The sequence below is a fragment of the Pantherophis guttatus genome, chromosome 2 (genome assembly GCF_059756535.1).
Source record: "Pantherophis guttatus breed Tessera chromosome 2, ASM5975653v1, whole genome shotgun sequence".
NCBI classification, from domain to species: Eukaryota; Metazoa; Chordata; class Lepidosauria; order Squamata; family Colubridae; genus Pantherophis; species Pantherophis guttatus.
The window spans coordinates 106,064,174-106,091,691 of record NC_142064.1 but is presented as its reverse complement, the minus strand read 5'-3'; the positions used below and the strand labels follow the sequence as shown (position 1 = coordinate 106,091,691).

Here is a 27,518-nt window from a genome sequence, read left to right as displayed (position 1 = left end):
CTTTAAAAAAAAGTATTTGTAGCTTTTTTTCTTCCAGTCTTTAGGGGAAAAGTTCATTGTCCATGAATTACCATATAAAAGTAATTGTTCTGCAAGCGTTGCTGAGACTAGAGAACAGTAGCCTTTCTAACTCTCGAGAGCCTGTTTTTATGATGTCATTATAATAACAACAGATTCCCAGGGACTTTGTTCTGGTGTCCTCTCTGTTCTTATCTTGTCCAGATTGAAAGAGTAGCCCTCCTACACCTCCCCCCTCAGATTTTGATTTGGCACATTGTTAACTTTGCAAGTCATTAAATATGGAAGAATTCTTGACATCTTTAAAGCTTTCATAGCATCTATCTCATTGAAATACAACTTGGCTGGGTGTGTAATATTGTTTTGCATAGCCTGAGTTACAACAGTACCATAATTTTTGCATAAGTAAATATTTTGACTGTACTTCTAAAATTACATGTATGGGCAGACTTTGCCATTTGGGTGAATATATCACATGACTAAGCACATCCTTTAATATTGAAGAGCTTAATTAACAAATCTACTGTGGGTCTGGTAATTAAGCAACTTTGCTGTATTTTATTGAATACTTGGATCAATTTTCCTTCCTTATACGCAATCATGGACTAATGTTTGTTTAAGTACAAAATCCTAGTTGCAGGCATCCTAATCCCTGTTCTGCCCGGGCTTGATCTTAATTGGAGGAATTTCTTGCATATTTACCAGAAAGTAGTGGATTAAATAAGACCTTATCCTCCTGATTAATTGTGTCCAGTACACTGCCCTGTTGTAGATTGAATTGCATAGTAAGGAAGTAGGTAAGTGCTACTCCAGTGCTTCATCTAAATTAAATATCAGCATATAGTGATACAGAAAATTTTGAAAGCAATTGTTCAGCCATGATATTACACAAAGGATTTGAATTCAAGCCAGTAGTTCATGTAGTTCAGGGGAGGAATGTGTGTTCTGAAATGGTGAGGAGGAGGAGGAGGAGGAAGAGAATTGGGGGCATTAAAATAACAATTGTTGATTGTGCTCCCTTTTAAATTGAAATGTGTGTGTATGGGGAAAATAAAGTGATTCTGACTGAAACAGTTTCCTGTGCCCTTACCTGATGATAATCTAAGATTTTTTCCTTGTATTTAAAATAAGCAGTTGGGGTAACTGAAATGCCATTCTTCCAAAGAATGTAGACGTTTTCTTTTTTGAAAATTTTCCCCTTCCCCTCTTTTAAGAAGGGAAACAATACAATGAAGGGAATGTCAGGAATGTTCAGCGCTGCTTTACCTTCTAACAGATAAGGGGCAGAGAACAAAAGCTCCATTCCAGCTCTCAGTGATCTTCAAAATGTTCCATAGCCCCGAGTGTGTGAAAAACATGAACAAAGTACTATTCCTTGAATGTCCTATAATGCTTTACCCAGGTATCTGGGCTCCATTTTCTCTTGATAATATCATAACTTCTGCAAAGCTTTATGAAGGATACCATTGGCAACCAGACCCAGATTTTCCGCAATTTATTTAAAAGTGTGAGCGGCCCTGTTTACCTTCTTAGGCAACAGGAGGAGCAGGGAACTTAGTTTTCCATTATGTTAAATCTCAGCACTTCTATTCTTAAGGCTTCCCCTTTCAAGAATATGCTAAGAAATAAAATTTTAAAACATTAATTAAACCCTTCACTGTATTTGTGAAATAAAGTATGTGTGAAATAGAGCATTTGTGACTCAGGAGTCACAAATGATAAAGACTAGGAAGAGTTTTTATTTATTTTTATTTATTAATTTTATTTCTATACTGCCCTTCTCCCGAAGGACGGTATCAGGATCCAGGCAGGACCCTGCAAGCAACAGTTAGAGCAGGGGTCAGCAACCCGCGGCTCTGGAGCCACATGTGGCTCTTTCATCCTTCTGTTGCAGTTCGCGGTCACCGATCTGCACCACAATTTTGAGAGGACCTTCTGGTTGGGGGGGGAGCACGGTGCACCAGGAGGAAACTCTAAGGCAAGGGGCGGGATTTCCGGTTGGTTCCACAATTGATAGGGCTTTCAGTTAGGACAGACACCGCGCTAGGAGGAGACTATGGTGGGGGGAACCGGACTTCCAGTTAGCTCCAGAATTGAACGGGGAGCTTCCGGTTAGGATCTTTGTGGCTCCCGGTGTTTTCTTTTCGGTGGGAAATGGGTCCAAATGGCTCTTTGAATGTTTAAAGTTGCCGACCCCTGAGTTAGAGGAAGGATGAATGTCTAGAGAGGAATGGGAAAGAAGCCATCCTGATCTATGCAGTCCTAGTCCTTGGAATGCAGTCAGTACTGTAGTTTTCACATACTCCTCAAATAATAGCTGTTGGGAGAGATGGAAAAGTCCTTGGAGCAGAATATGAGTAAAAATAGTGGCTAAATTCAAAATGACCTGAGTTCTTTTGTTTTTCTTCCTCATGGTCTATCTGATATAGTAAAAATATTTATTTAAATGTCCTGTCTAGATCATTGTTCAGTTTAAAGTTTGTTCCTTCATTATAGGATTTGTAAATATTTGTACATACTGATCTTAGAAACTACCATTCTTAAGAAAAAAAATGGATTAAAAACAACTTACGGTAATCTCCTTGAAACAAAGGCATTATACATAAGGCAGTTGCAGTTCAAATAATAAGACGCAGAACTAATTAATTTTTTATTAATATTTGCATTTGATTTAACTTAAAAATGCACATGCTGCCTTTCAAAATAGGATGTTTCTGGAAAGAGGAAATTTTTAGGACTGAAGTATTTATGTGTAACAGTACATTACATTTACCCATTACATGAAATACATTCCAAATGAATGAAGACGAGTGTATGTGCCCCAGGATAATGTTGCAGGATTCAATCTGGGTCGCTCACTGGGATCAGAGATTTTGTCTTCCGAGCTTTCGGACTCATGCCGGAGCCCATCTCTAAGAAATTCCCTGAGGATGGGCTCCAGGATGAGTTCAAAAGCTTGGAAGACAACCTCTGATCTCAGACCAGTGACCAACCCAGACTGGATCCTGCAACATTCCAAATGGTATAGTAAGATTAAAGAACCATCTCTCTAACCTCAAATGTATAGTCAATAATGTTTTCTAAGGCTTCTTATATGCTGTATTTATTTTTATTAAATTACTCCCTTATCCAGAAGTGAGTAGCCTAATACCATGACTATAATTGTATGATGTAGTTATATGTTTTAACTATGATTAGCTGGGCAGGCTATACTGTAATCAAGCAGACTATATTATCGGTAGTGTCATGTATGAAACAAGCCGGTAGTATAAGCACTTTAAAAAGCAGTTATCTCTGAGTTTTTATTTTGCTAACTGGTCAGAAATAATGCTGTATCAGACCAGAGGTGTCAAACGCAAGACCCGTGGGCTGTATGCGGCCCGCGGGGTGCTTATATCTGGCCCTCGGGGCCATCCTGGAAACAGGAAAGGACCGGCCCATGGTGCCTCTGCCAGCAAAAATGGAGCTCTAGAGCCTGTTTTCTCTGGCAGAGCGCTCGGGCCACCACAGGCACCCCTGACACGAGTGATATCAAGCTGACCGAGCCCACCCCAGCCCCCCAAGGTCAAACACAATCCTGATGCGGCTCTCAATGAAATTGAGTTTGACACCCCTGATACAGACACTATTTCAAAGCATAGATATTCATCCTGAACCATACTCAGGCTCCAAACACCTTAGTATTATGCCCCAAGAGTGATGAAAATCAGCTTTACAAATGAAGTCTTATGATTGTGTTTTGTGACATGTGCAGTAGGCTTCTGTGCACATTACAGACCATTGTTTTTAATATGTTGTGAAATTTGAGAAGGGTTGAGTATCCTATAATGATTGTTTTTAGGATTTTTACATAAAAGAGCAAAGATCTCTGAGGGGGAGATGTAGCATTAGAACCTCTGTCCAAAGCCCTGGAAAGGCTGATCAGAAGTTGAAAATACAGAACTGCATAGGTTAGTCAGTTGGAATTGGGTGGTAAATAAATTCAAATAACTAAAATAAAATAAAAGTAATGACCTGGTTCAGTGTAAGACAGTTCTTTTATTGTGTCTCTGACTTTCATATAGACTGGACGTGACAAGTATGAACCTGCAGCTACATCTGAGAATGGAGCAAAGAAGAAAAAAGGAAAAAAAGAAAAGGATATGGATGAACTAAAAAAAGAAGTTTCACTGGTAAGAACAATTTTTGTCCACAGTGTAGGGATGAAGAAATTAACATAATGCTTAAGCTGGCATGAATTGTCAATTTTCTGACTTTTACGTTGACTACCTTGGATTGGACCATTTTGGATCTATGATGGATTTTAATAGTATTCCAAATTGGCTTAGAGAATTTGCCATCTCACTGTCATCAAAACTCTGGATGTAGGGTAGTAAAATGATGATTTGGTAATTGACACCATATAGTGCCTTCTTCCCCCTTGACATACCCAGGCTTAAACTTTAGGTAAACTTAATTTGTTTATCGACTTGGAATTCTTTCCAGAAATTGTTACGGTTAAACTCCATCAATATATTGATAATATCCTTGGATACCTAAATGTGGCTTCACTAGTCTTTTTGACTTTGCAGGATGATCACAAACTCAGCCTTGATGAACTTCATCGCAAATATGGAACTGATCTCAGCCGGGTAAGTTGGTCAAGTCTGGATGGAGTTTTCTGCTTTGACAGTACAAAATGCTTGGCAACAGGTTCATGTTCTTGTCATAATTCAGAAGTTATATTCTCTTCCCCAACTTGATTTGAGCATTTTTGTGAAATGCTGCTGCCATTGAATCATTGTGAATGATGTTAGAGGATCATTCTATGATAATCTAGCTTTTCAAGATCATTTTTATAATATATATTATATATAGACCTCCAAGATCTCTTCCAACTCTGTTAATGTTATTACTATCATTCATAGGTTATGACTGTCACATACTTGAAATAGATAGTATTATGGTAATTATAATATTAAGGACTGTGGTTTTTTATCAGTGAAAATATTGGAAAGCAACAGGTTTTTTTAATTAGATTTAATGTTTTTAATGTTTTGGGTTTCATGCATTTTAATCCATTATTATAAGATGAAATAGCTCAAGCAGGCAACATTCAAATAATTGTAGTAGGTAAAAGGAACATATTTTTCAATGACTAAGGTTATTTGGAAAAAGTTGTTTTGAAAATATGAATGAATGAAAAACTGACGTTTCTCTGTTACTTAAGAAAGCAATTCTGCTATGTTACAGTGTGACAACTATAGCACACTCTAGTAACCACCATGTTGCATTTCTGTAATTCAATTCCTCATTCCCTTTCTGTGTCTTAGGGACTGACTCCTGCACGGGCTGCAGAAATCCTGGCTCGAGATGGCCTTAATGCTCTCACTCCCCCTCCCACAACCCCAGAATGGGTTAAATTCTGCCGGCAGCTCTTTGGAGGCTTCTCCCTTCTGCTTTGGATTGGAGCTCTTCTTTGTTTTCTGGCGTTTGGTATTCAAGCTGCAACAGGAGAAGAGCCTAATAATGACAATGTACGTGGGGTGGGGTGGGGAGGGGAGGGGAAGGGATTAAAAATGGGAGATATGACTGAATAGCCCAGTTTAGATATCATGGGAAATCATGATATGTCAACACATTGGCTGTGTGCCTCAAGGTTATAAGTCTGTCAGAAGAGGCTGCTGGAAGATTTTACTTCAAAGCTACTTACAGTTGTCCAGAATTGGGGGAAGGTTATATTCTCCTGAAAACATAAAATACTAAAGTTTTGATTTATCCTTATTGGCTATGGCTTTCGTTTCTCTTGGAGTAAGTATAAACATGGTGGCTATGATCTAAGGCTAAACAGCAATCCAGGTGGGAGTTGAAAATATGATTTAAGAGTGTTTGTGTATTGCCCATAAATTCATCTTAAACCAGATGCCTCTTTTCCCAAGATTATATAGCAACTACAGAATTCAGCAATCCAAGCCGAGTTACTTTAAGATGGTCCCTACAAGTGCTACATGTCCACTACACATGCTCAAATTACATTTTGCCCTTTGAACTCAGGTTTCTGCATGACACATCTGTGATCAGCCTGTAAAAGCTTGATTTGTGTATTTCTAGTGCCATTGCCAGCTAAGTTTAGGGTGGGCCTATTTCAACATCAAAATCTTAAAATTTCACAACGGGTTTCTCTCATATTGTTTAATTTAAGAATTAGATTAAGTTATGGCCCCTTCTCCCTCTGACCTGAAAATAGTTTGCTGTCCTCCTTTTTCTTCTTCTTTAAATTCTTCTCTTCATATATTCTTTTCATCAGCATAATCATTGGGAACATTGTTGTTAAAATAATTGCCTACAATTAATGTTGCAAACTCAGAGCAGAATTTATTGAGGTTTGTGTGAATAAATAATATCACTTAAAAGACTGACACATATACTTGTATATACTTGTAGTTATATCTAGGTGTTGTGCTGGCTGCTGTTGTCATCATAACTGGGTGCTTCTCTTACTATCAAGAAGCAAAGAGTTCAAAGATCATGGAATCCTTCAAAAACATGGTGCCTCAGGTATGAAAGTGCTGAGATTTCAGATTTTTTAAAAAATACATGTTACAATTTATTAATGTATATTTGATCACATTGGTAATGGAGCTGTCCTATATAGTCACTGAACATTGCTTCTTCTTGCAGCAAGCTTTGGTAATCCGAAATGGGGAGAAACTGAGCATCAATGCTGAAGGTGTAGCTGTTGGAGACCTAGTGGAGGTGAAGGGAGGAGACAGAATCCCAGCTGATTTGAGAATTATTTCAGCTAATGGATGTAAGGTATGAATATCTTCAAGGAGTAAAAATGAAGAAACTGTACTAGAAGTCCCGCAGAGGATCCAGGCATGGCATCACTCAGTGTCTCCATAAAACCATATGTGCACTTTTTTCTTTTTCTCCTGCAGGTGGACAATTCATCTCTCACAGGTGAATCAGAACCTCAGACAAGGTCTCCAGATTGTACAAATGATAACCCACTAGAGACCAGAAATATTGCATTTTTTTCCACTAATTGTGTTGAAGGTAAATATAATTTCCAATATTTGACCAACAAGGCTGTTAGGATACAGCAGTTCTCAAATCTAGAAATAATAGATTGTTCAAGGAGAAATTAGGAAACGTCTTAGCAAATCATGTCTTCTATTAGCACATTTTAGAACTGATGGATGTAAAGAGTGGTTGCAATTGGGGTTTTTTATATCTTTTTGAACTAAAGCATGAATTTACCATGTTTCCCCAAAAATAAGACCAGGTCTTATTTTCTTTTCGGCCCCAAAATAAGCACCAGGTTTTGTTTTCGGGGAATGTCTTACTTGCTTCCTTAGGACCACTGCAGTCATGCATCCCATACCCCAACACCTGTTGCGCCACTGCCTGACTTCTGTGGCCGCTTGCAGCCAGACACTGTATGGCTTGTCATGCTGGAGCCGCCGCTCACGGCAGGAGGCTGTATGGCGCATTGTGCCATTGTGGATGTGAGTGGTGGCGGCAGTGCAACAAGCCTTGCGGCACCAGCGCAATGTGCCACATGGCGTCTGGCCACAAGTGGCCACAGAAGAAGTCAGACAGTGGCACAACATGTTGGGGCATGGGAGGCCACTGTGGCAGTCCTAAGGTAAGTGTGTGCGGTGTGCGTGGGGCAGCTCCACCCCACCCAAGCTTGATTTTTACGCCTACACCTTGCCCCACCTGGGCAGGCTTAACTAGGGCTTATTTTGGGGTAGAGCTTATATTAAATGCAGGCATGAAAATTGGTCTAGGGCTTGTTTTCAGGGTAGGTTGTATTTTCAGGGAAACACGGTATTATTGCTGGAACATCATTTCTGTAGCTGTACCTGAAAGCTTTGTCAAAGAATCTTCTATCATGTCTATATGGGGACAAGTTTTGCAAGGAGGAAAAAGAACAAGAATAAATAAAAGTTTTTAAAACATTCTTAATACATGAGGGATGAAAATGTGTACCACCATTTGCAATATCTTTGAACTACTTGACTGGGAAACATCTGAAGAGATGTCCTTGTTTGTGCTGAAAGCCAAAATTGTGTATTATGCTTGCATTGCACATAACACAGAGAAAAGGGAGAGTTTAATTACAATCCTTCTTGTGATTTTCAGGTACTGCCCGTGGTGTAGTCATCAACACTGGTGATCGAACTGTGATGGGCCGCATTGCTTCATTGGCTTCTGGGTTGGAAGGGGGACAGACTCCCATTGCTGCGGAGATTGAGCATTTTATCCACATAATTACTGGTGTGGCTGTGTTCCTGGGTGTTTCCTTTTTTATCCTCTCATTGATCCTCGAGTACACTTGGCTAGAAGCTGTAATATTTCTTATCGGCATCATTGTTGCCAATGTCCCTGAGGGTCTGCTTGCTACAGTGACAGTAAGTTGCCATAAAGAGGAGATTAGCACACTCTTCTTAATAAAAGATCTGAGGAAATATAAATTGTGATGGAAGGCAGCCTTCATCTCCCCTTTCCTCATTTTGTAGGTATGTCTGACACTCACAGCCAAGCGCATGGCTCGTAAGAATTGTCTTGTGAAGAACTTAGAAGCTGTGGAGACTCTGGGCTCTACTTCTACAATCTGTTCTGACAAAACAGGCACCCTGACCCAGAACCGCATGACTGTTGCCCATATGTGGTTCGATAACCAGATCCATGAAGCTGACACAACAGAAAACCAGAGTGGTAAGATGCCTGATTTCTTTAAGAGATAATTTGGTACTGCTTTCTGCTAATAGTCAAGATAATACTTGTTCAAACCGGCAGCCTAGCTTTCTAGCCATATGTAAAAACTTCTGTTTTGTCTCCAAAATAGCCAAAAAGAATACATTTGCAATGCTTCACATACAGTTTTAAGTCAATCTTGATTAGTGTTTCTCAATCTTGGCAACTTTAAGAGGAGTAGACTTCAACTCCCAGAATTACCCAGCCAGCCCTGCCATGTTGGCTAGATAATTCTGGGAATTGAAGCCCAAGAGCTCTGGTGGCGCAGCAGACTAAAGCACTGTTATTAACATCAGCTGCCTGCAATTACTGCAAGTTCAAATCTCACCAGGCTCAAGGTTGACTTCCATCCTTTCAAAGGAAGGTAAACTGAGGACCCAGATTGTGGGGGCAATAAGCTGACTTTGTATAAATATATACAAAAGTATGAAGGCTATTGCTTAATGCACTGTAAGCCGCCCTGAGTCTCTGGAGAAGGGCGGCATATAAATCAAAATAAAATTTAAAAAAATGTTAAAGTTGCCAAGGTTGAGAAGCACTGATTTAGACTCATCTGAAACAACCATTTAAGAATAGGGTTTTTCAGAACACAAAACCCCATATTAAAGCACAATATTAAACATAAAATATATTTGAAAAAAGTTGATCATTGATTGAAGAATATTATTTTGTTGATTGTTTAATTGCAGAGAAAAAATAAATTCTAAATTCCATTAATTCTAAAATCTTGTCATTTGAAGAGCAATATTTCTCTCTACTTGCATGGACAAAGGAGAGGAGCAAGTCACTATAATGAAAGGATAAAGAGCTGGAAATAAGCCTCTCCAGAATTTTCATCCTACTTTTTGAAGGCTTATAATATCGAGGTTTTTCCCAACCATCCTCATCCCTATATAATAGAGAGTAGTGTATTGTTTCTTACCCAGTGGAGTAGAAGAGACCTTTTGGATTCCCCCTGCCTTTTCCATAAAATTGATGGAAAACAACAATCAAGTTATGAGTTTATCCTTCACTCTTCATAAACCACTATGGGAAAGATAACATTAGATATTTATCCTTTATCCTGCTTGGCCAACATTTTTAATTGAAAATGAAAAACGGGGAGAAAATAGATTTATTTGATGTATTTTTCCATATATTTTGAAGCTATATAATTATTCTCCTTCTATTGTAATAAGTATTTTCATATATGCAGCCTACCATTTGCTTTTACTGTAACCAACTAACATAGCAACATGGATTGCAATACCATACTAAATAAATAAATCCACAGACTATTGTTAAAAAGAAAAGATCAGTAAAGTATGTATGGTGTAAACAAACACATGATTACCCAGGGAGTTCTTCACAAGCCTAATTGTTTATGTCTAGAAGAATGAACCTTAAATTATTCTTTCTAGATACAGAAGCAATGATCAGTTTGTCTGAAAATGTAGAAGGTAGTTAATCAAGACTGAAGTCCTACAGCTATTGTTAAGAGCTGTGGTGGACCAGGAAGGGATCTTTCTTCTGCATTTAAGCTTGTAATCAAGAACTTGTGAGAGGGATTTTGCTCCACTGTGCCTGGCATAATAGCTTTAAATCAAACAAGGGGAAAGTGTGGCAGAGGAAATTAATTGCATGCTGATTTGAGCATGGAATTGTGTACAGCATATGGGTTCCTTCCCTTTAGGTGCTTCTTTTGACAAAACATCTCCAACATGGACTGCTTTAGCCAAGATTGCAGGACTATGTAACCGGGCTGTATTTCAGGCTAACCAAGAAAATGTTCCCATTTTGAAGGTGAGTTAATCCCTTGGTTCAGTTGCCATAGTTGCACATATTTGTCTACCATCTGTGGCCTTGCAGTTAATGTGAAGCAGCATAAAGAAAAGGCATCTTGGAAAATAAGAATGTTTCTGCTAGTAGAAAAGGCAACATTCCAACATCTTTAATATGAGCATCATTTCCCCCCCACGCCCCGTTTTGCCCGCAGGGTGGTGCAGGAGGCATCCATCCCATCTCCCTCCCACTTCCCCCACCACTAGCCCGGAGAACAACAATGCTGATCCAGCCCTCGAAGAAATCCAGTTTGACACCTCTGTCTTATGGCATGCAGTGTTGTTGATTAGGGTTACTAAAGACTTGAATGGAAATTTAGTTCACAAATTTTGTGCATAGATCAAGAATCTATTGAAAATTCTATCCATGACAGAAGAAAATTTCTTCCAACAGTAGTTTTTTTAAACTGTGATACAAGAAGGACAGTACAATGATGCCCCCTAAACTGAGAAAAACCCACACTGGATAGGTAATTAGATCTTGTGATTTGCAAAGTGCTGGACAAACTGCCTGATCTTGGCAGTCAACAAACACATGAAATTTATCAATCGTATAATGCTCCATCATCTAAGGCTTCTGGATTGCCTTAAATTTCAATGAAATGGAGATGATACAAGTCTGGTATATCATCAGCAAAACAAACTACTTATAGGCAAGCAGCAATAAGAGAACATGCATTTTAACTACTTGAGAGTAACTTGTAAAAAGAACTTAAAGAGACTTGAGGTATCATATGTTTTTTTAAAGTTATTTACAGATGGCTTATGCCCTCTCTTAGTGCTGAGCATGTTCTGTTCCACTCTATAATTATTATCAAGCCTGCCTATCTTCTCTTTACAGTATTGCTGCAAAAATATTTACTTTTGTTAGTTTCTACTTAACACTAGCCTCTTTTTTAAAATAAGAAACCTAACTGGTTTTCTCTCAGAGAATGTTGAAATGTGTCTTGTTGATAAAGTTAAGCTTATTTTGAAAGTGGGGTGGTGGTGATGGTGGTGGTGGTGGTGGTGGTTGAATTGCCTTCAAAAGATTTCAAATCCTTATTGTGAACTGCTGTGTCATTTGATAGAGAGCAGTGGCAGGAGATGCTTCTGAATCTGCACTTCTAAAATGCATTGAACTTTGCTGTGGATCTGTCAAGGAACTGAGGGAGAAGAACCCCAAAGTAGTGGAGATCCCATTCAACTCTACCAATAAATACCAAGTAAGAAATCCCTGCTTTTTGCACAGAGGCATTCCCTGGGAACAAATTCAGTATCTTTTATGTTGAGCTGTGTTGCTGTTTATCTCAAACTCAGTTAAACTAAATTATGTATCAATCAGATTATAGCTCTGGCTGGGAGGGTTCTATTCTTTTGCTCTCTGTGTTTGTCATCTGCAAGGCATATTCCAAACCAGTGTATGAAATACCATCCAAAAGGCAGTTAACTAACACTGTTATTAAAAATATGCAGCTGTCAATTCACAAGAATCCAAACACGTCAGAATCACGATATCTATTGGTGATGAAAGGTGCACCAGAGAGAATTCTCGACCGTTGCAATTCCATCCTGATGCATGGAAAAGAAGTTCCCTTGGATGAGGAGGCCAAAGATGCATTTCAGAATGCCTATCTTGAGTTGGGAGGCTTGGGGGAGAGAGTTCTGGGTAAGATGCCTGACTGAATTCTTGTTTGTTCCTTCTTCTCTCAGAATAATCTGTCAGTCAGCCATGATCTCTATAGGGCCCTAAAAAGGCAAAAGAGTAGTTGTGGCAGTGCAGTTAATAGCAATAGCACTTAGACTTACATACCGCTTTACAGTGCTTTACAACCCTCTCTAAGCGGTTTACAGAGTCAGCATATTGCCTTCAACAATTTGGGTCCTCATTTTACCCACCTCGGAAGGATGGAAGGCTGAGTCAACCTTGAATCAATAAGATTCGAACTGCCAAATTGCAGGCAGCCGGCAGTTAGCAGAAGTAGCTTGCAGTACTGCACTCTAACCACTGCGCCACCACAGCTCTACCCCAGAGGTGGGGCTTTAATTGCATTGCTTTGTCTACCATCTTATCTCTTTTGACAGCCTTCCTGACCTCACCCCCATCCCTATGGACTCCATTACCAGCTGGCTTACCTTATAGCCAAGAGATTGCATGAAATGCTTGTAAACTATGATGAAAATACTTAAACAGTGGGTGAGAAGTGCTTGAACTACTATCACTTAAGATGATGATATGGCTTGGATGTCATGGTCAAGCACTCACTACAGTAATGTGGCAGAGAGGGTCCCCAGCTGAATATTTTCCTCCTAAGTGCCCATGTCAAATGCACAACTGGGCAATTTAATCATTAATAATCATTGCTGAATGTCTGCCCTAGTGTGTTTGTCTACAAATAACTGAAATGGGATTTCTTCCAGGCTTCTGTCACCTGGCTCTGCCTGATGAACAGTTTCCTGAAGACTTCCAATTTGATACAGATGAGGTGAACTTCCCTGTAGAGAAGCTGTGTTTTGTTGGTTTAATTTCTATGATTGATCCTCCTCGTGCTGCTGTGCCTGATGCTGTTGGCAAATGCAGAAGTGCTGGAATAAAGGTAAAAGTGCATCACTAACCTCTCCCCTCAAATATTTAAGGCTAAGTACAACACCAAATAACTGAAAAGGGAGCTATGTTTGGTAGCTTTACAGATAAAGGATGAGGCTGGTGGAGACGAAGAGATAAACTAGGCCTGTTGGTAGCCTCCCTTTCCATCTCAAAAGGTTATGGTTATTGCTGATTGTTCTGTTTCTCTTGAACGATTGACATCAGCACCAGCTTATTTGTTGCTGCTCGGGTCAGGCAAGGGACATTTGAAAAGACTTCTAGGCCTTGTCTTCATTGCACTTGCTGAGGTTGATTTGTTTCATCATGTAGGTCATTATGGTGACAGGAGACCATCCTATCACAGCAAAAGCTATTGCCAAGGGTGTAGGCATCATCTCTGAGGGAAATGAGACCGTGGAAGATATTGCTCTTCGCCTCAACATCCCTGTCAACCAGGTCAACCCCAGGTATTGGACCAGCTAGAGTGAAAAATGTGGAGCATTTCTGAGAGGGATTGGAGCAATTCTGCTAATTAATTTGTTTATTCTGGCATTTAACAATATCTGTTGGTAGGATATGAGAAAAAGTAAGTAGTAAAGTAGTAAAATGGTTTTAATATTATTTTGTTTCCTTTTTTCAGATTAAGAGCTGTTTACAGTATTTAATTGTTTTAGGCAGCTGAGTCCTTCTGAAGGTTTGAAAGCAAAGTAGAGTGTGTACACGCAATGTGAAAATGTTTGCTTCAAACCCAGAACAAGTAAATCTTTGTGGTGATTCTGCCACCTTCTTCAGTTTAGCCTGTTTGGCAGAGCCGAAACCTGGACCACTTTGACTGTCCTAGGTTTCAGATGAAGTAAAATGTGGATGAGCAACTAGGGCAGGGCTTGTCCTCTGTACTCCTTCCCTCAGGAGCTTCCACTGGCCCCCATCCCCCTCAGATACCATCACTGCTGCTATCTCAGTGAAGAATGGTCCCACTGGCCCCCCCTGCCTTCAGTCTGCCCTTTAGCTTTCCAGGTACTTACCACTCCCTGCCACTAAGCAACTTTTACCTGTAAAAACAGCCTCTGTTTCCTTCCATGCTGTGACAAAAATGTGTGAAATGGGTTTGGGCATAGGCTGTGCATGCACAGAATGATTTGCAGAGCCCTAAGGCAAAACAAGCTCAGAGTTGCATGGGGGAGAGCACTGCTTCATTAGATGGCAGCACAAAGCAATGTGAGGCTAATCTCTGAAGCTAAGCAATGTTGAACCCTGGAAAATACTTGGTTGGGGCATGACCTGATAATTTCAAGATTGTTGGCTAGATTAGGAAATTGAAATACTGGAAGAGTGCAGTTAGCAAAGCACTGTCAGTGTATTGCCAAGAAAAGTGCAAGGGCACAGTCACTGGGACCTGATCGTTAACTTCAAGGATATCTTTTCATTTTCATTGGAAAGCAAGGTTTGAAGGAATAATCTGCAACTTTTCAATATGCCATCTTTTAAATTACAGAGATGCCAAAGCCTGTGTGATTCATGGGTCTGACTTGAAGGATATGACCAGTGAACAACTAGATGATATTCTGAAACACCATACAGAAATAGTCTTTGCTAGAACGTCTCCACAACAGAAGCTTATTATTGTAGAAGGCTGCCAACGGCAGGTAAGCAGAGGGGATCCCTGCAATTTTGGTCAGTCCATTCTATATAAAATCTGAGTGGTAAAGACTTTGAAAGTGATCTACCCCCTCCGGCTTCTGATTGTCAGTGTATAATGAAACCCTGACGGTGTCCACTGTCTGTTTAGATACTTTCAGTAATGAGTCTATTCTATCATTAATTAATAAGCTTGCCTTAATATATATAGCCAAAATATCTCTCTTGCATTACCTTCCACTACAGATCTGCAGGGTTTTTCCCTTCATTGATCTGCTCTGCATAACTTCCTGATGCCTCACTGCTTTATATCTGCATATCCAGTGTACCATTGCTGTCTGGCAGTAGGTTTCTTCAGATGAGAATATCTGAAATACTTTTAGTTGGTGATTCAGTCTGGTCTCTCAGTGTCAGTCATATGCTTTAACACTAAACTGTGTGACCTCCCCAAACTCATAGGGGAAAAAAATAGGCTGTCCTTGAAATGAAGTGTCTAGAAAAAAGAATTTGTTTTAATCTTTCAGGGTGCTATTGTAGCTGTCACTGGAGATGGTGTGAACGATTCCCCTGCTTTGAAAAAGGCAGACATTGGTGTTGCTATGGGCATTGCTGGGTCAGATGTCTCTAAACAGGCAGCTGACATGATTCTACTGGATGACAACTTTGCTTCTATTGTTACTGGGGTTGAAGAAGGTAAATATCTAGCTCAGTTTTCTAAATTGAAGAACTTGTCTTCCTCCTCTTCCATGTTATAGTCCGAGTCCCCAAATTCTGTGTGTGCTTATACAAGAATATAAAATTCCCTGTTTGGTACTTGGAAAAATAGCATGTTCTCCACTTGTCAGTTGGCTACATTTCCATCTGCCTTTTGTTAATGTATGCTGTACTACAGAGGATTTTTCATCATCTTCTTTCATTAGAATGAATTAAATTTTGTATTCTAAGGAGTTGTGCAAGAAGGAAGATTAGCCTCAAATGTATGACAATCTTCTATTTGCTTTCATTTTAAAGTGCTCTTTATTTTTAGGTCGCCTGATTTTTGATAATCTGAAGAAATCAATTGCCTATACCTTGACCAGTAACATTCCTGAGATTACGCCTTTCCTTATCTTCATAATTGCCAACATCCCCCTACCGCTGGGAACAGTCACCATCTTATGCATTGACTTAGGCACTGATATGGTTAGTAAAATTTATTAATTAATATTGCAACTAATCCCCTCAACCCCATAGAATGAGACATACAGTATATTTCTGTTGCACAATTTTTGCAGTGAAGCCAAATGCTTTTTCAGTGCGGATGATACTGATTCATATATGAATCAGCATACAGTCTATGAAGCTTAATTTAATTCTGCAAGTTCTCTTTCCTGCTCCAAAGGTTCCTGCAATATCTCTGGCATATGAGCAAGCAGAAAGTGACATCATGAAGAGACAGCCCAGAAACCCCAAGACAGACAAACTTGTAAACGAAAGGCTGATTAGCATGGCTTATGGTCAGATTGGTAAGTGGAAAAGCACTATCTATCTATCTCCTTGGGGTTGAATAGAGATGGCAGTTTTTTGTGGAAGGGCAAATGCTCAAAAATCTAGCAAATGCTTTACATGGGAAAAGAGATGGCAGGCTTCTTAAAGTACTGCATTATTTTAATGGAAGGTAAGCAGGAAAGTTGGAAGAATTAACATAAAATCTAAAATGGGTACAGGACATGCCATTCATACTATTCTGCATTTCTCCTATCTACATTTTTCTCTCCCCCTCCCCCAAGTTACTTTTTACACATTAGAATTTAACTCGGGGGGAGGGGGCTTGGGAAACAGTGAAACCCCTCCTTATCCATTGTGACAAATTTTCTAACCTCAGATATAGAACGTAGCTTACATCACCTTGAAATTCGATGCCACAGCTGTTGAAGTATCCAGAGCAGTCTGGACTAGTTTTCAGAGATCAGTTTCTACTGATAAGGATACAGTTTCTCTGTATTTCCTCACATGCTAGAGAAGGTGTGCACTCTTGCACTTCTCACATGAAAAAATACTATTGCTAATAGCAATCTAGTTAGTGTATGTAGGATTGTGGCTGATAAGGAGGCTCATTAATCATGATCTGTATACTATAGAAATTTAGTGTGCTAATAATATTGAAAGCTAATATCATTAAGGGAAACTGCAAAAGAAGGTACATTGTATTGTACAACTAGGGAAAGGACAGGTGAATTCTTCAGTGGGAAAGAGTATAAGTAAGAGACTTAGGGGGATAATTAGGAACCAACTGGATGTTGGGACTAGGGGTTAACAGCTGGGTGGGTACCTTTAAGAGGGCAGTGCTGGTTCCTGGAATGGCCATCTTGCATAGCCCTCTGTACAGTTACATTGTGCAAGAGACCTTAGAAAAACTGTAGTCCTTTGACATGATGAAGATAGACTTCGCTGGAATTTAGAAAGTTGCAGTGTTGTATGTTTTTTCACATAGATCAATACAGCAGTAGCTGATATTTCATCCTTAATACAAGGATGCAGTTTGTTTTTACGCAAATAGATCATCAAAAATCAAAAATAATTCCCACTTATGTTAATTGGAAGATGGTGAGATATTTTCAGTTTCATGAGATGGTTTTAAAATAATACACAAAAGAGATGCCCATGTTTTCGGAATGTGTGTTCCAAAAGTACTGCTAACATTTGCTCACCTCTGTTTTATTCATTTAGGGATGATCCAAGCCTTGGGTGGCTTCTTCACATACTTTGTAATCCTTGCAGAGAATGGCTTCTTGCCATCCACTTTACTGGGGATTAGAGTGAAGTGGGATGACCGATGGGTAAATGATGTGGAGGACAGCTATGGACAGCAGTGGGTGAGTTTGTGTTTAGCTTAAGAGGACTACTACCAGACATTACTAAACCCCATGCCCATTGGATCTTTGTTTCATTGGCAGTATGGAGGAAGCCCAATAACCAATTATTTTCCTCTTAATCTTCTTTAGACTTATGAGCAAAGGAAAATTGTAGAATTCACTTGCCACACAGCATTCTTTGTCAGCATTGTGGTGGTACAGTGGGCAGACTTGGTTATCTGTAAGACCAGAAGGAATTCTGTCTTCCAGCAAGGAATGAAGTAAGTAGCAGACTCTTAACAAGGGTATTTTTTTTTCCTGTGGCCCTTGCATTGTTGAATATCACACAACTTGGAAGTAATGTAGGCCAGCAGCCTTGGGAAAATGTTTGCAAGCTGAAAATGTCTTCAGCTTGCAAACGATCAACTTTGATCTCTTAATGCTTCCACAGGAACAAGATCCTAATATTTGGTCTCTTTGAAGAAACTGCTCTTGCTGCCTTCCTCTCTTATTGCCCAGGAATGGATGTTGCCTTGAGAATGTACCCATTGAAGTAAGTAATAAACCTGAGTAATGTTGGGCCTTTGAAGTTGATAATTAGCTCATCTATTCCTCAGTTGCTATTACTGGATTTAGCATAATTTTGATCATTTTTAATTCAGTGATGCATTAAACGAATGGATCTGGGCTTCCTCTGTTGTTGTTTTTGAAGCTTCTGAGCTTTTGCTAACCATCAATTATGTCATACAGCTATGTACTACAATTATTTTTTTAACCTTGCAGACCTTCGTGGTGGTTTTGTGCTTTCCCTTATTCTCTCCTCATCTTTGTCTATGATGAAGTAAGAAAACTAATCCTCAGACGCAGCCCTGGAGGTAAGTAGCATTCTAAGGTGCCATACACTCATTGCACTAATCTAGAAAGCTCTCTAAGGATTCAGACGGGCAACATAAATATATATATATGTACACCATCATCATCATAAATTTTATGAATGAGACAGGTTTCTTTTAGTATCTTGGAAGCCCAGGTGTTGGCATGAATTTACATTATAACACTAACTTTTTTACTTGTGCTTTGAGAGCTCAGTATTGTGTGTTCTCTAATTTTGTTTTTGATATCAAGAATTAATCTGATATTTAAACTAGGATATATATAACTTGATGTCTTTGTTTTTCTCCTCTGTAGGCTGGGTGGAAAAAGAAACTTATTACTAAAGGACTGCTGGACCAGAGGTTGCACTCTTGACTTCCTTCCATTCTTTTGCTCCTGAAATACAGGAAGAGGGAAACTTTGAAGGATGAAAGCAACTCAGAGTGAAGAAGAATAATGCAATGAAAAAAATGGGTAGTGTTAATGTAGTCCAGGCTTTGGGGTGGAAAATACAATAGTTTTTAATGTGCCTTTTCAGGTTTTTTAAAGAAATGTTAAGATTTTATATCTGGACTTTTACAAATAAAGATGGATCAGAAGAGGATTCTGACTCTCTTATTCATGGTAATTCAGGAGAAGGTGGGCACATGCACCATGGAAGAGCAGAGTGCAGGCCAGCTTAAAGACAAGAAAAGTGAACTAGAGTCAGGAGGCTTTTGAGGTTCATTACAAATAAATGCCAGACTAATTTATCTAACAGCCTTGAAAAGTGAGCCAACGTGAGCAGTCAGGAACTTAAGGAGAAATATGAAGTCCTGCATCTGGGAACTAAAAAATAAAGGCACAAGATAGGAGAAACTCTCAATCCAAGTCACCTCACAGGGTCGTTGTAGGGAAAATAGGAGAAAGGTGTGTTGGAAATGTTTGCCACCTTGAGTTATCTGTAAAAATAATAAAGGTAGTATGTAAGTAAATACATAAATTTAAAAAAAACTTGTTTGGTAGTATATATATGAAAAGGATCTGCGGTTTAAATAGAACACAAGCCAAAGATGAGCCATCAGTGTGATGCAGCTACTGAAAAGGCAAATTCTATTTTGGAAAGCAACTGCTCCATTGTATTCTCCCTTGATCAGGGCCACTTTAAACACTTTGTTGAGTTCTGGGCACTTAATCTTTTAAAAGTGACAGATTAGAGCAAGTTAAGAGAGAGAACATTTATCAAGTTAGGTGAACTAGAAATCAACATAAAGAGCAGTTAAAAGTTTGGTTTGGCAGAAACAACATTCAGAAGCTTCAAGGATTGTCATGTAATACACTGGGAGTGGATTTATTCTCTGTTTCCTTAGCAATGGGTTGAAATACAGGGAGGCAGCTTCAGTTTCAATAGTAGGCATCTGTTATTGGTAAGATCTGTTAACCAATGGAATAGATTACATTATGAAGCAGTCTGGGCCTTCAAAAACAGCTATCTAAATGTTTTAGCACAGCCTAAGGGAGGACAGAGAGATTAGATGACCTCTGATGAGCCTTCCACCTCTATGATTCAATTACAGGAAATCAAAAAGGACACATCCATAAGGTTAAACTTGTGCATCACCAAGAATGAATATAAATTGCTCAAGAGTTATAGAGATGATAATAGGAAAATTTAAGGACAGAAGCTGGGATTAATGCAAACAATAATATAAAACAGGAGTGTTAAACTCAATTTCATTGAGGGCCACATCAGGGTTCTGTTTGACCTCGGGGGGCTGGGGTGGGCCATGGCCAGCTTGACATCACTCATGTCAGGGGCACCTGTGGTGGCCCAAGCACTCTGCCAACAAAAACGGGCTCCCAATCTCTGTTTTTGGCTGGGACAACCTCCTGCAACCCTCTGCCAGTGAAAATGGAGCTCAGGAGGGCTGGTCCATTTTCGCTGGCACAGACACCTCGGACCAGTTCTTTGCTGTTTCCAGGGCGGCCCTTCGGGCCAGATCTAAACACCCTACAAGCCAGATCTCAGCACCCCACAGGCCAGATTTGGCCCGCAGGCCTTGAGTTTGATACCCCTGATAGCAATAGCAATAGCACTTAGACTTATAGTATATGCCACTTCATAGTGCTTTACAGAGGTTTACAGAGTCAACATATTGCCCCCAGCAATCTGGGTCCAATATAAAAGGCTTCTTTGGTTGTGTTTAAAATAAAAGAAGCTGCTCAATGTAAATGGCAAAATATTAGGTTATCCTTGGCTTTTAGTTTGGAACAATCTTCCACAAAAGGCATGTGCTAAACTAAACAGTTTTAAGGAATTGAAGAGATAAAGAATTTGTATCTACCAAATTCCACAGTAGAGAACTGGATAAATTTCAAGTTAAGCTACTAAAGGAACTTCTCAGTGGTCTAGCTGAATCTATCCAGTTTGTGAAACTGGAAAACTGGACAAGGGAAGATGTAAGTCATATAAGTAAAGCAAGGATTTGAACAAATATAAACTACTCAGACAGAATGAATTGGGAATTGATTAGGTTTGAGAGAAGATTGTACTAGCACTTTCACAAATATCTGAAAATCATACAGAAAAGGTCAAGATTCTCTTTTTCCAAAATGTAGGACAAGGAATAGTAGCTTTTTTATAGGTTTAGAAAAGCAGAAACGAAAACAATTATTTAGATGGAAGATGGGCTCACCCTCACTAGCTGTTACATGAAGAAGTGAAGATTGCTTTAATTTGGATTCCTACAGGAAGCAGAGGTTACAAATTCTAGGAAATAACTACAGTTGACTAGAAGTGAAAGAGAAGTTGGATGGACATTTTGTATGAGAGCATTTAACGTATTCACATGTATCTTCTTTACACTTGAAAATTAAGAATTTTAGAGCTGACTTTTTAAAAGGTATCTGCAGTACCTCCCCAAATTCAAAATAAGGAGAGGGGTAGATAGGCAAGGGACAACATGAAAATGAAAATACATTAAAAACAGAAATGTCTCTGTGCTTGTTCCACATCTCAAAAGCTTTCCTAACCCTTCTGCCTTTCACTAATGATGCCTTGAGGAATTGCTATGCAATGAATTGCAGGCCAGCTGATCTCTGTGGGCTGAAGGGGAGCCACCTCCTCACAGGACAGCCTTTGTTCCCACTACACAAAGAACTTGGTTCTTTTCTGTACCTCAATCAAGCTGTTTTCTGCCATGCTTCAAGGATACCGTTTAGAAGAATAGGTCAGTTAGGGATCAGATGACTTGTCCTCATGCTCCACACCACCTTCCCTCACAAAGCCAATACACATTTGGCTGTGCATGGAGCTGGCAGTCCCTGATGCTAGGACTGACCTCAGTGGAACACAAAGCCAAGGTCTCCCTGTTCTTGTTGGAGCTGAGAAGGCCACTCCCAAGTCTCCAAGCACATACAGTGGTAGCCCAGGCAAAGGAAATACTTTTATTTTGGTGCTGGATTTCTTCCTAATCTCAGCAGGTAGATCTGCAGAGTTTTGGAATGAATGGAGTGAACAAGTGATTTCCTCAGACTTGCAAGTCCTTACAATATATGTGCAAGGCTTCTAGACTAATTTTCACAGAAGTTAGGTTTATAGGGGCATTACAGAATTCCTAGGATCAAGAATGGCTTTTAAAGCAAAAATGAGACCCCTTGGAAAAAAATCCATCTATAGGCACAAGAGTACAATTATGGAAAGTTAATGCATAGTCCTTAACAGAAGGAGAATCCAACATGTAAGAATTAGAAGGAATTTGATAGTTCATCTATTCCAGTCCCCTGCAGAAATCCACTAACTCATTCCAAATAGGATGCCATCCAGCTTCAATTGAAAAGTTCCAGTAAGGGAATTCCAGTGCTTTACTAGTTTTATAGGTAGGAAGATCAGACTTAATCTCCTTTTTAAAAATTTCAATCTATCGTATTGCCTTTCGTTCAAAGAGAGAACAGTTCTAACTCCCCTTTATTGCTCCAACTTTTCCCCAAACTACTGCAAGTCCTGGAGCAAAGCTTTCACATGCATCTCCGACAGCCTTTGTCTAAGAGTAATCCAGCAAGCAAAATTAGCAGGGCAGCAACCAAGGCAAGAAGTCCAGCAAGCAAAGTTAGCAAGGCAGCAAACAAGGCAAGGCACACAAGATAAAACACAACAACATCCAGACATCGGCAACTGCACTCGAGGCTCCATGGGTTCAATGCTTCTTCCCAACAAACGCCCCTCCCAATAGCATCTCCTTAAGTTTCAGTCCCCAAGTGAGCCTTGTGAAGAAGGGTGGGGCACTCTCCTCCCAAGTCATCGGGTTGGCCTGCACTGCTCCCACCTCCTCTCCACTCTCCTTGCTCAGGGATCAGGAGGGGATGGTCCTTGCTCATCGCCGGAGCTCTGTCGCTCCTCTGCTCCACTGCCTGCCTTCTCTTCCACCCTCTCTTGGTTGGCCTGTGTCCTTTCTTCCTTGCTGGCAATTCTTTCCAAGCCTGAGGGACCTATGGCTGCCTCATCCTGTTCCTCCGGTTGTTCCTTTGGAGTCAACGAGGCCGCACCCTCTTCCTCCATCAGCCCCAGCTCTGGCTCCTCCTCCACAGATTCAGGCTCCGACGGGGCCATGACAGTAGGTCACATATTATTCTGGCAGTTCTCCTGTCATTCCTCTACATAGATAATTCTTTTAGATTGTCCATCTCTGTTTTAAAGACCTGCGATCAGTAAAGAGCTCCAAATGTGGTTGCATTGCTACAGAGTACAAGAGAACTACAGTATTACCTCTCCCAAGCTGCCTTAGCCTGCACATAATTCGGTTTCCTTTGCACCTCCCCTCTATTCTTCAAAGAAATGCCATCTTCTATTTATACAAGCTGCCCACAAACATATCAAGAAAAATCCTGTCAAACTGAGATCAGGTTATGCTAGGTTATTCAACCACAGTCTTCATTGGCCCATCAAACTAATCACTCAATCATAAAAAGTGATCATATTAATCTGACAATTTTATTCTTGAGGAACTCCTGTCAGTTTTTGGTAAAGATGGCTTTCTTTTCTAAGTGATTTTTTAAATTTCATCAGTGAAACCACAGGACAGGACATTCAGGTCTCCTTGCCAAATGACATGCTGTCGCGTCATTCAAATGGCTCATCAGGTCTAAAAAGGCTAGGAGCGAGTCCAGACAGAGTACTTCTAGCACTTCAAAATTGGAGGTATTGTGCAACCTTCCTCCTTCTTTAACTATGGGAGTTGTTCTCTGTTTTTTTTAAAAAGTAGTCAGAATATAGGACACTTGAATATGAAGAAGTAGTCTCTGTTCTACCCATAACACTCAGTAGATGAGGCAGAATATTTAGAGTCATCCATTAATTTCTACAGCAACAGGAACATTTTTACAGCAATTAATTGCAGTAAGGATCCAGATCTGCTGTTTGTCAACCAAATTCTTGCAACTCCTATTTGGTAATTCTAGTACAGTCACACTCCTGGGTTGATGATCTGCCCAAAATGAGAGCCTCACAAACTAAAAGTTCATTGAGAAAAGAAAGAGTTTGTGTGTTCACTGAATATTTTTTATAATTTCTGAACTTCACATTTCATGGAATGTTTAGATAATATCATAGAGCAGACATGTCAACTCAAGACCCATGGGCCAGATCCAGCCCACGATGTGGTTAGATCAGGCCCGCAGGGCCACCCTAGAGACAGTGCCTGCACAGGAGGCAGTGAGCATACAGGGACTGGAGTCCCGGGTGAAAGGGAAGTGCTCAGAACACAGAAAGTCTGCAAGGCAAGATGGTCACCCCAGTGGTGAAATCCAATTTTTTTTTCCTACCGGTTATGTGGGCGTGGCTTGGTGGGTGTGGCAGGAGAAGGATACTGCAAAATCTTCATTTCCACCCCATTCCTGGGGGAAGGATATTGCAAAATCTCCATTCCCACCCCACTCTGGGGCCAGCCAGAGGTGGTATTTGCCGGTTCTCTGAACTGCTCAAAATTTCCACTACCGGTTCTCCAGAACCTGTCAGAAACTGCTGGATTTCACCCCTGGGTCACCCAAGACATCAGCCCCAGTGTGCTTGCCACCTCCTGTGTGCATGCAAGGGGAGCGCCCAGCTTGACAGATCTCTGGAAAGGAGGACGGGGTGGGGGGGAGCTGCATGAGGGAAGGCTGCCCGAACAAGCCAGCATCCTTACCACATACAATTGGAAACAGGGATTCCCTTTTGAGAAATGGGCCAGCCTTGCTCACACAGGACTGGGGATTGCTGCTCCCCTCCTCTTACTCTCCGGAGATTTCTCAAGACAGAAGTTGGAAACTGCTTCCTGCAAACATTCTCCTCCACATTTCCACATGCAGCAGTGTTGTTGTCCTCCACCTCCTGCTTTGCTGGGAGGGGGCACCGGATAGGGAAACACCAATGATGTCTGGGATTGGGAGAAGAATGCCTCTTTTGGTGTGCTGTGGACAACACACACACACACAGACACCCACCCACACACACACACACACACACACCATTCCAAGCTTGGAGACTTTATCCACATCTGAGCTTCCAAACTGCCAATCATGCCTGCCTAAGTTTGGATAAAAGTCCCCAAATTTAGAATGCAGTGTATGTGCGCACACATGCATTTGGCTGCCAGCAGTTTGGGGTGAGGAGCTTGTGTGGCACTGAATTGTCAAGTTAGTCAGTGCAACTTGTTCCGTCCCAACCCAGCTGTCCCGAATCTGCCGCGCCCAGGGAGTGGCATCAAACCAGCCATACCCACTTAGTTGCAGCGACCCGGATGTGACCACCCAGCCATGCATACATGCAACTGGCTCTTTGAGGGCAACTATAATGCTGATGTGGCCCTCAATGAAATTGAGTTTGACACCCCTGAGTGCGGCAATTCAATACGTGGTTATGCAACATGAATAACAGTTATCTAATTAAGCTTCCAAAGGTATTGTGTGGGTTCCCAGGGTACTCTGAATTATAATTATATATGGCTAGTTTTGACATAGCATATTGTGCAAATCTATATCCTGTGGTGCAGAAATGCTTTAATGTGTAATGCAAAGCCAGTTAATTATGGCTTATTCAATAAGACATATTTCAACATATCATAATTTGAAATGGCATTTGAACTTGAGGATGCCATCAAAGAGAAGGAAGACTCTTGTTTATAAAACCAATAACTGAGGGGGGGGGATTATATCCTTGCATTAATTATATATTTTCATTGCCATTGGAATGAAAAATAAATTAATAGAATCACTGAGAGATTTCCCCAAAGATGCTTTTTCAGGAGGCAACTTGACTTTTTTGTTTTTCTTTGAGGATGTTTTACTTCTCATCCAAGAAGCTTCTTCAGCTCTGCCTGGATGGTAGGAAATGGAAGGATTTATATTCCTTGTAGACAGCTGGTCATTTGCATCCTTTTTTTCCTTTTTATTAGTTTATAATATAAATTACAAAAATACAAAAGCAAATAATAGGAAAAGTAGGGGAGGGAAAGGGGAAGAGCAAAGTGTAGAGAAGAAGAGAAAAAGAAAGAAAAGGCATTGATTTCCGACTCCCTTTGGTCCAATAGAACAGGGGTGTCAAACTCAAGGCCTGGGGGCTGGATCTGGCCCACGAGGAGCTAGGACCTGGCCCGCAGGGCCACCCTGAAAACAGCGAAGTACCAGCCTGTGGTGCCTCTGCCAGCGACAATGGAGCTCAGGGAGGCCGCGCACCTCTGGGCTCCATTTTTGCTGGCAGAGGGCTGCAGAACGCTGTCGCAGCTGAAAACAGAGCCTTGATGAGTGATATTGAGCTGCCACGCCCACCCTGACCATACTATCCTGTCTACGACACACACACAGCCCGGCCCCCCGTTGTCAAACACAACCCTGATGCGGCCCTCAATGAAATCGAGTTTGACACCCCTGCAATAGAATAAGAAGTAACATCAAACTTACATAATAGTATAAATTAGCCATTTCTGACAGAACTATCTAATCAGTAAAACCCAAAATCAAAGTTTCATTTTTCCCCCACTTCAAACACAAAGTCAGAAGCAGTTTCCAAGTAGAAACAAAACTACTTGTGTTTTTTTCTTTTAACAAAGCATTCAATTTAGCTATTTCTGCTAACTTCACCAGCTTTTGTAATCATTCGTCCATTGTGGGAATCAAAATGTCCTTCCATTTTTGTGCATAAAGTAATGTTACTGCCATCAACATACTGTACTTTTTGGAGTATAAGACACACTCCCCCTCCCCCCAAAAGAAGGTGGAAATGTTGGTGCATCTTATACACTGAATACAGCCATTTTTGGCCTCCAGAAACCCCGCCCCGCACTTCCCATTTTCGCCAAAAACAGGTCTGTTTTTTGCAAAAATGGGATATGCAGAGGGTTTGGGAGGCCTGCAGAGTGCTCCTGGGGGCTGGGGAGGGCAACAACACGATGCATGGGGGGGTTGGGAGGCCAAAAATGAGCCCGTTTTTAACAAAAATGGGGCATGCAGGGGGTTTGGGAGGTCTGCAGAGTGCTCCTGGAGGCTGGGAAGGGCAAAAATGCAGTGCTTAGGGGGGTTTCGGGAGGCCAAAAATGGGCCCGTTTTTTGCAAAAATAGGAGCATTTTTGCCCTCCCCAGCCCCCAGGAGCACTTTGCAAACCTCCCAAACCCTCTGTGCGCCCTGTTTTTGTGAAAAATGGGCCCATTTTCATGAAAAATGACCCGTTTTTGGCCTCCCAAACCCCCATGTGTTATATTTTTGCCCTCCGCAGCCCCCAGGAGCACTCTGTAGGCCTCCCAAACCCTCTGCACATCCCGTTTTTGCAAAAAACAGGATGCACAGAGGGTTTGGGAGGGCTGCAGAGTGCTCCTGGGATCTGGTGTGGACAAAAACGTTTTTTTTTTCTTGTTTACCTCTTCAAAGTCTTGGTGCATCTTATACTCCAGTGCATCTTATACTCCAAAAAATACGGTAATAACATAAAAATTCAAAAAAAAAATATTTCATGTCTTTTTCCATTAAACCCAAGAGAAAATTTTCTGGTTTTATCTTTATATTCACTTTGAGAA

At 40.6% G+C, this 27,518-nt stretch overlaps 2 protein-coding genes across 3 annotated transcripts in view; one reads left to right on the top strand and one right to left on the bottom strand.

Moving 5' to 3' along the window:
• ATP1A1 (ATPase Na+/K+ transporting subunit alpha 1) overlaps positions 1-19,098 on the top strand; it is a 28,076-nt gene extending 8,978 nt beyond the window's left edge. For both annotated transcript variants that reach the window (XM_034411152.3, XM_087888374.1), the window contains exons 2-23: positions 4,083-4,190; positions 4,590-4,649; positions 5,331-5,534; positions 6,442-6,555; positions 6,679-6,813; positions 6,939-7,056; positions 8,149-8,417; positions 8,526-8,724; positions 10,436-10,545; positions 11,654-11,788; positions 12,039-12,231; positions 12,984-13,159; positions 13,480-13,616; positions 14,645-14,795; positions 15,312-15,480; positions 15,815-15,969; positions 16,169-16,292; positions 17,497-17,642; positions 17,772-17,902; positions 18,073-18,174; positions 18,405-18,496; positions 18,810-19,098. In XM_034411152.3, coding sequence (XP_034267043.1) covers positions 4,083-4,190; positions 4,590-4,649; positions 5,331-5,534; positions 6,442-6,555; positions 6,679-6,813; positions 6,939-7,056; positions 8,149-8,417; positions 8,526-8,724; positions 10,436-10,545; positions 11,654-11,788; positions 12,039-12,231; positions 12,984-13,159; positions 13,480-13,616; positions 14,645-14,795; positions 15,312-15,480; positions 15,815-15,969; positions 16,169-16,292; positions 17,497-17,642; positions 17,772-17,902; positions 18,073-18,174; positions 18,405-18,496; positions 18,810-18,838 — 3,057 coding nt within the window. In that variant the 3' untranslated portion in view covers positions 18,839-19,098. The remainder of the gene's footprint in view (positions 1-4,082; positions 4,191-4,589; positions 4,650-5,330; positions 5,535-6,441; positions 6,556-6,678; positions 6,814-6,938; positions 7,057-8,148; positions 8,418-8,525; positions 8,725-10,435; positions 10,546-11,653; positions 11,789-12,038; positions 12,232-12,983; positions 13,160-13,479; positions 13,617-14,644; positions 14,796-15,311; positions 15,481-15,814; positions 15,970-16,168; positions 16,293-17,496; positions 17,643-17,771; positions 17,903-18,072; positions 18,175-18,404; positions 18,497-18,809) is intronic.
• Positions 19,099-19,242: 144 nt separating this feature from the next.
• The window catches only part of CD58 (CD58 molecule), a 121,802-nt gene continuing 113,526 nt past the window's right edge, over positions 19,243-27,518 (bottom strand). The window contains exon 5 of the mRNA XM_087888376.1: positions 19,243-19,435. Within this exon, the coding sequence (XP_087744502.1) occupies positions 19,371-19,435 (65 nt within the window). The 3' untranslated portion in view covers positions 19,243-19,370. The remainder of the gene's footprint in view (positions 19,436-27,518) is intronic.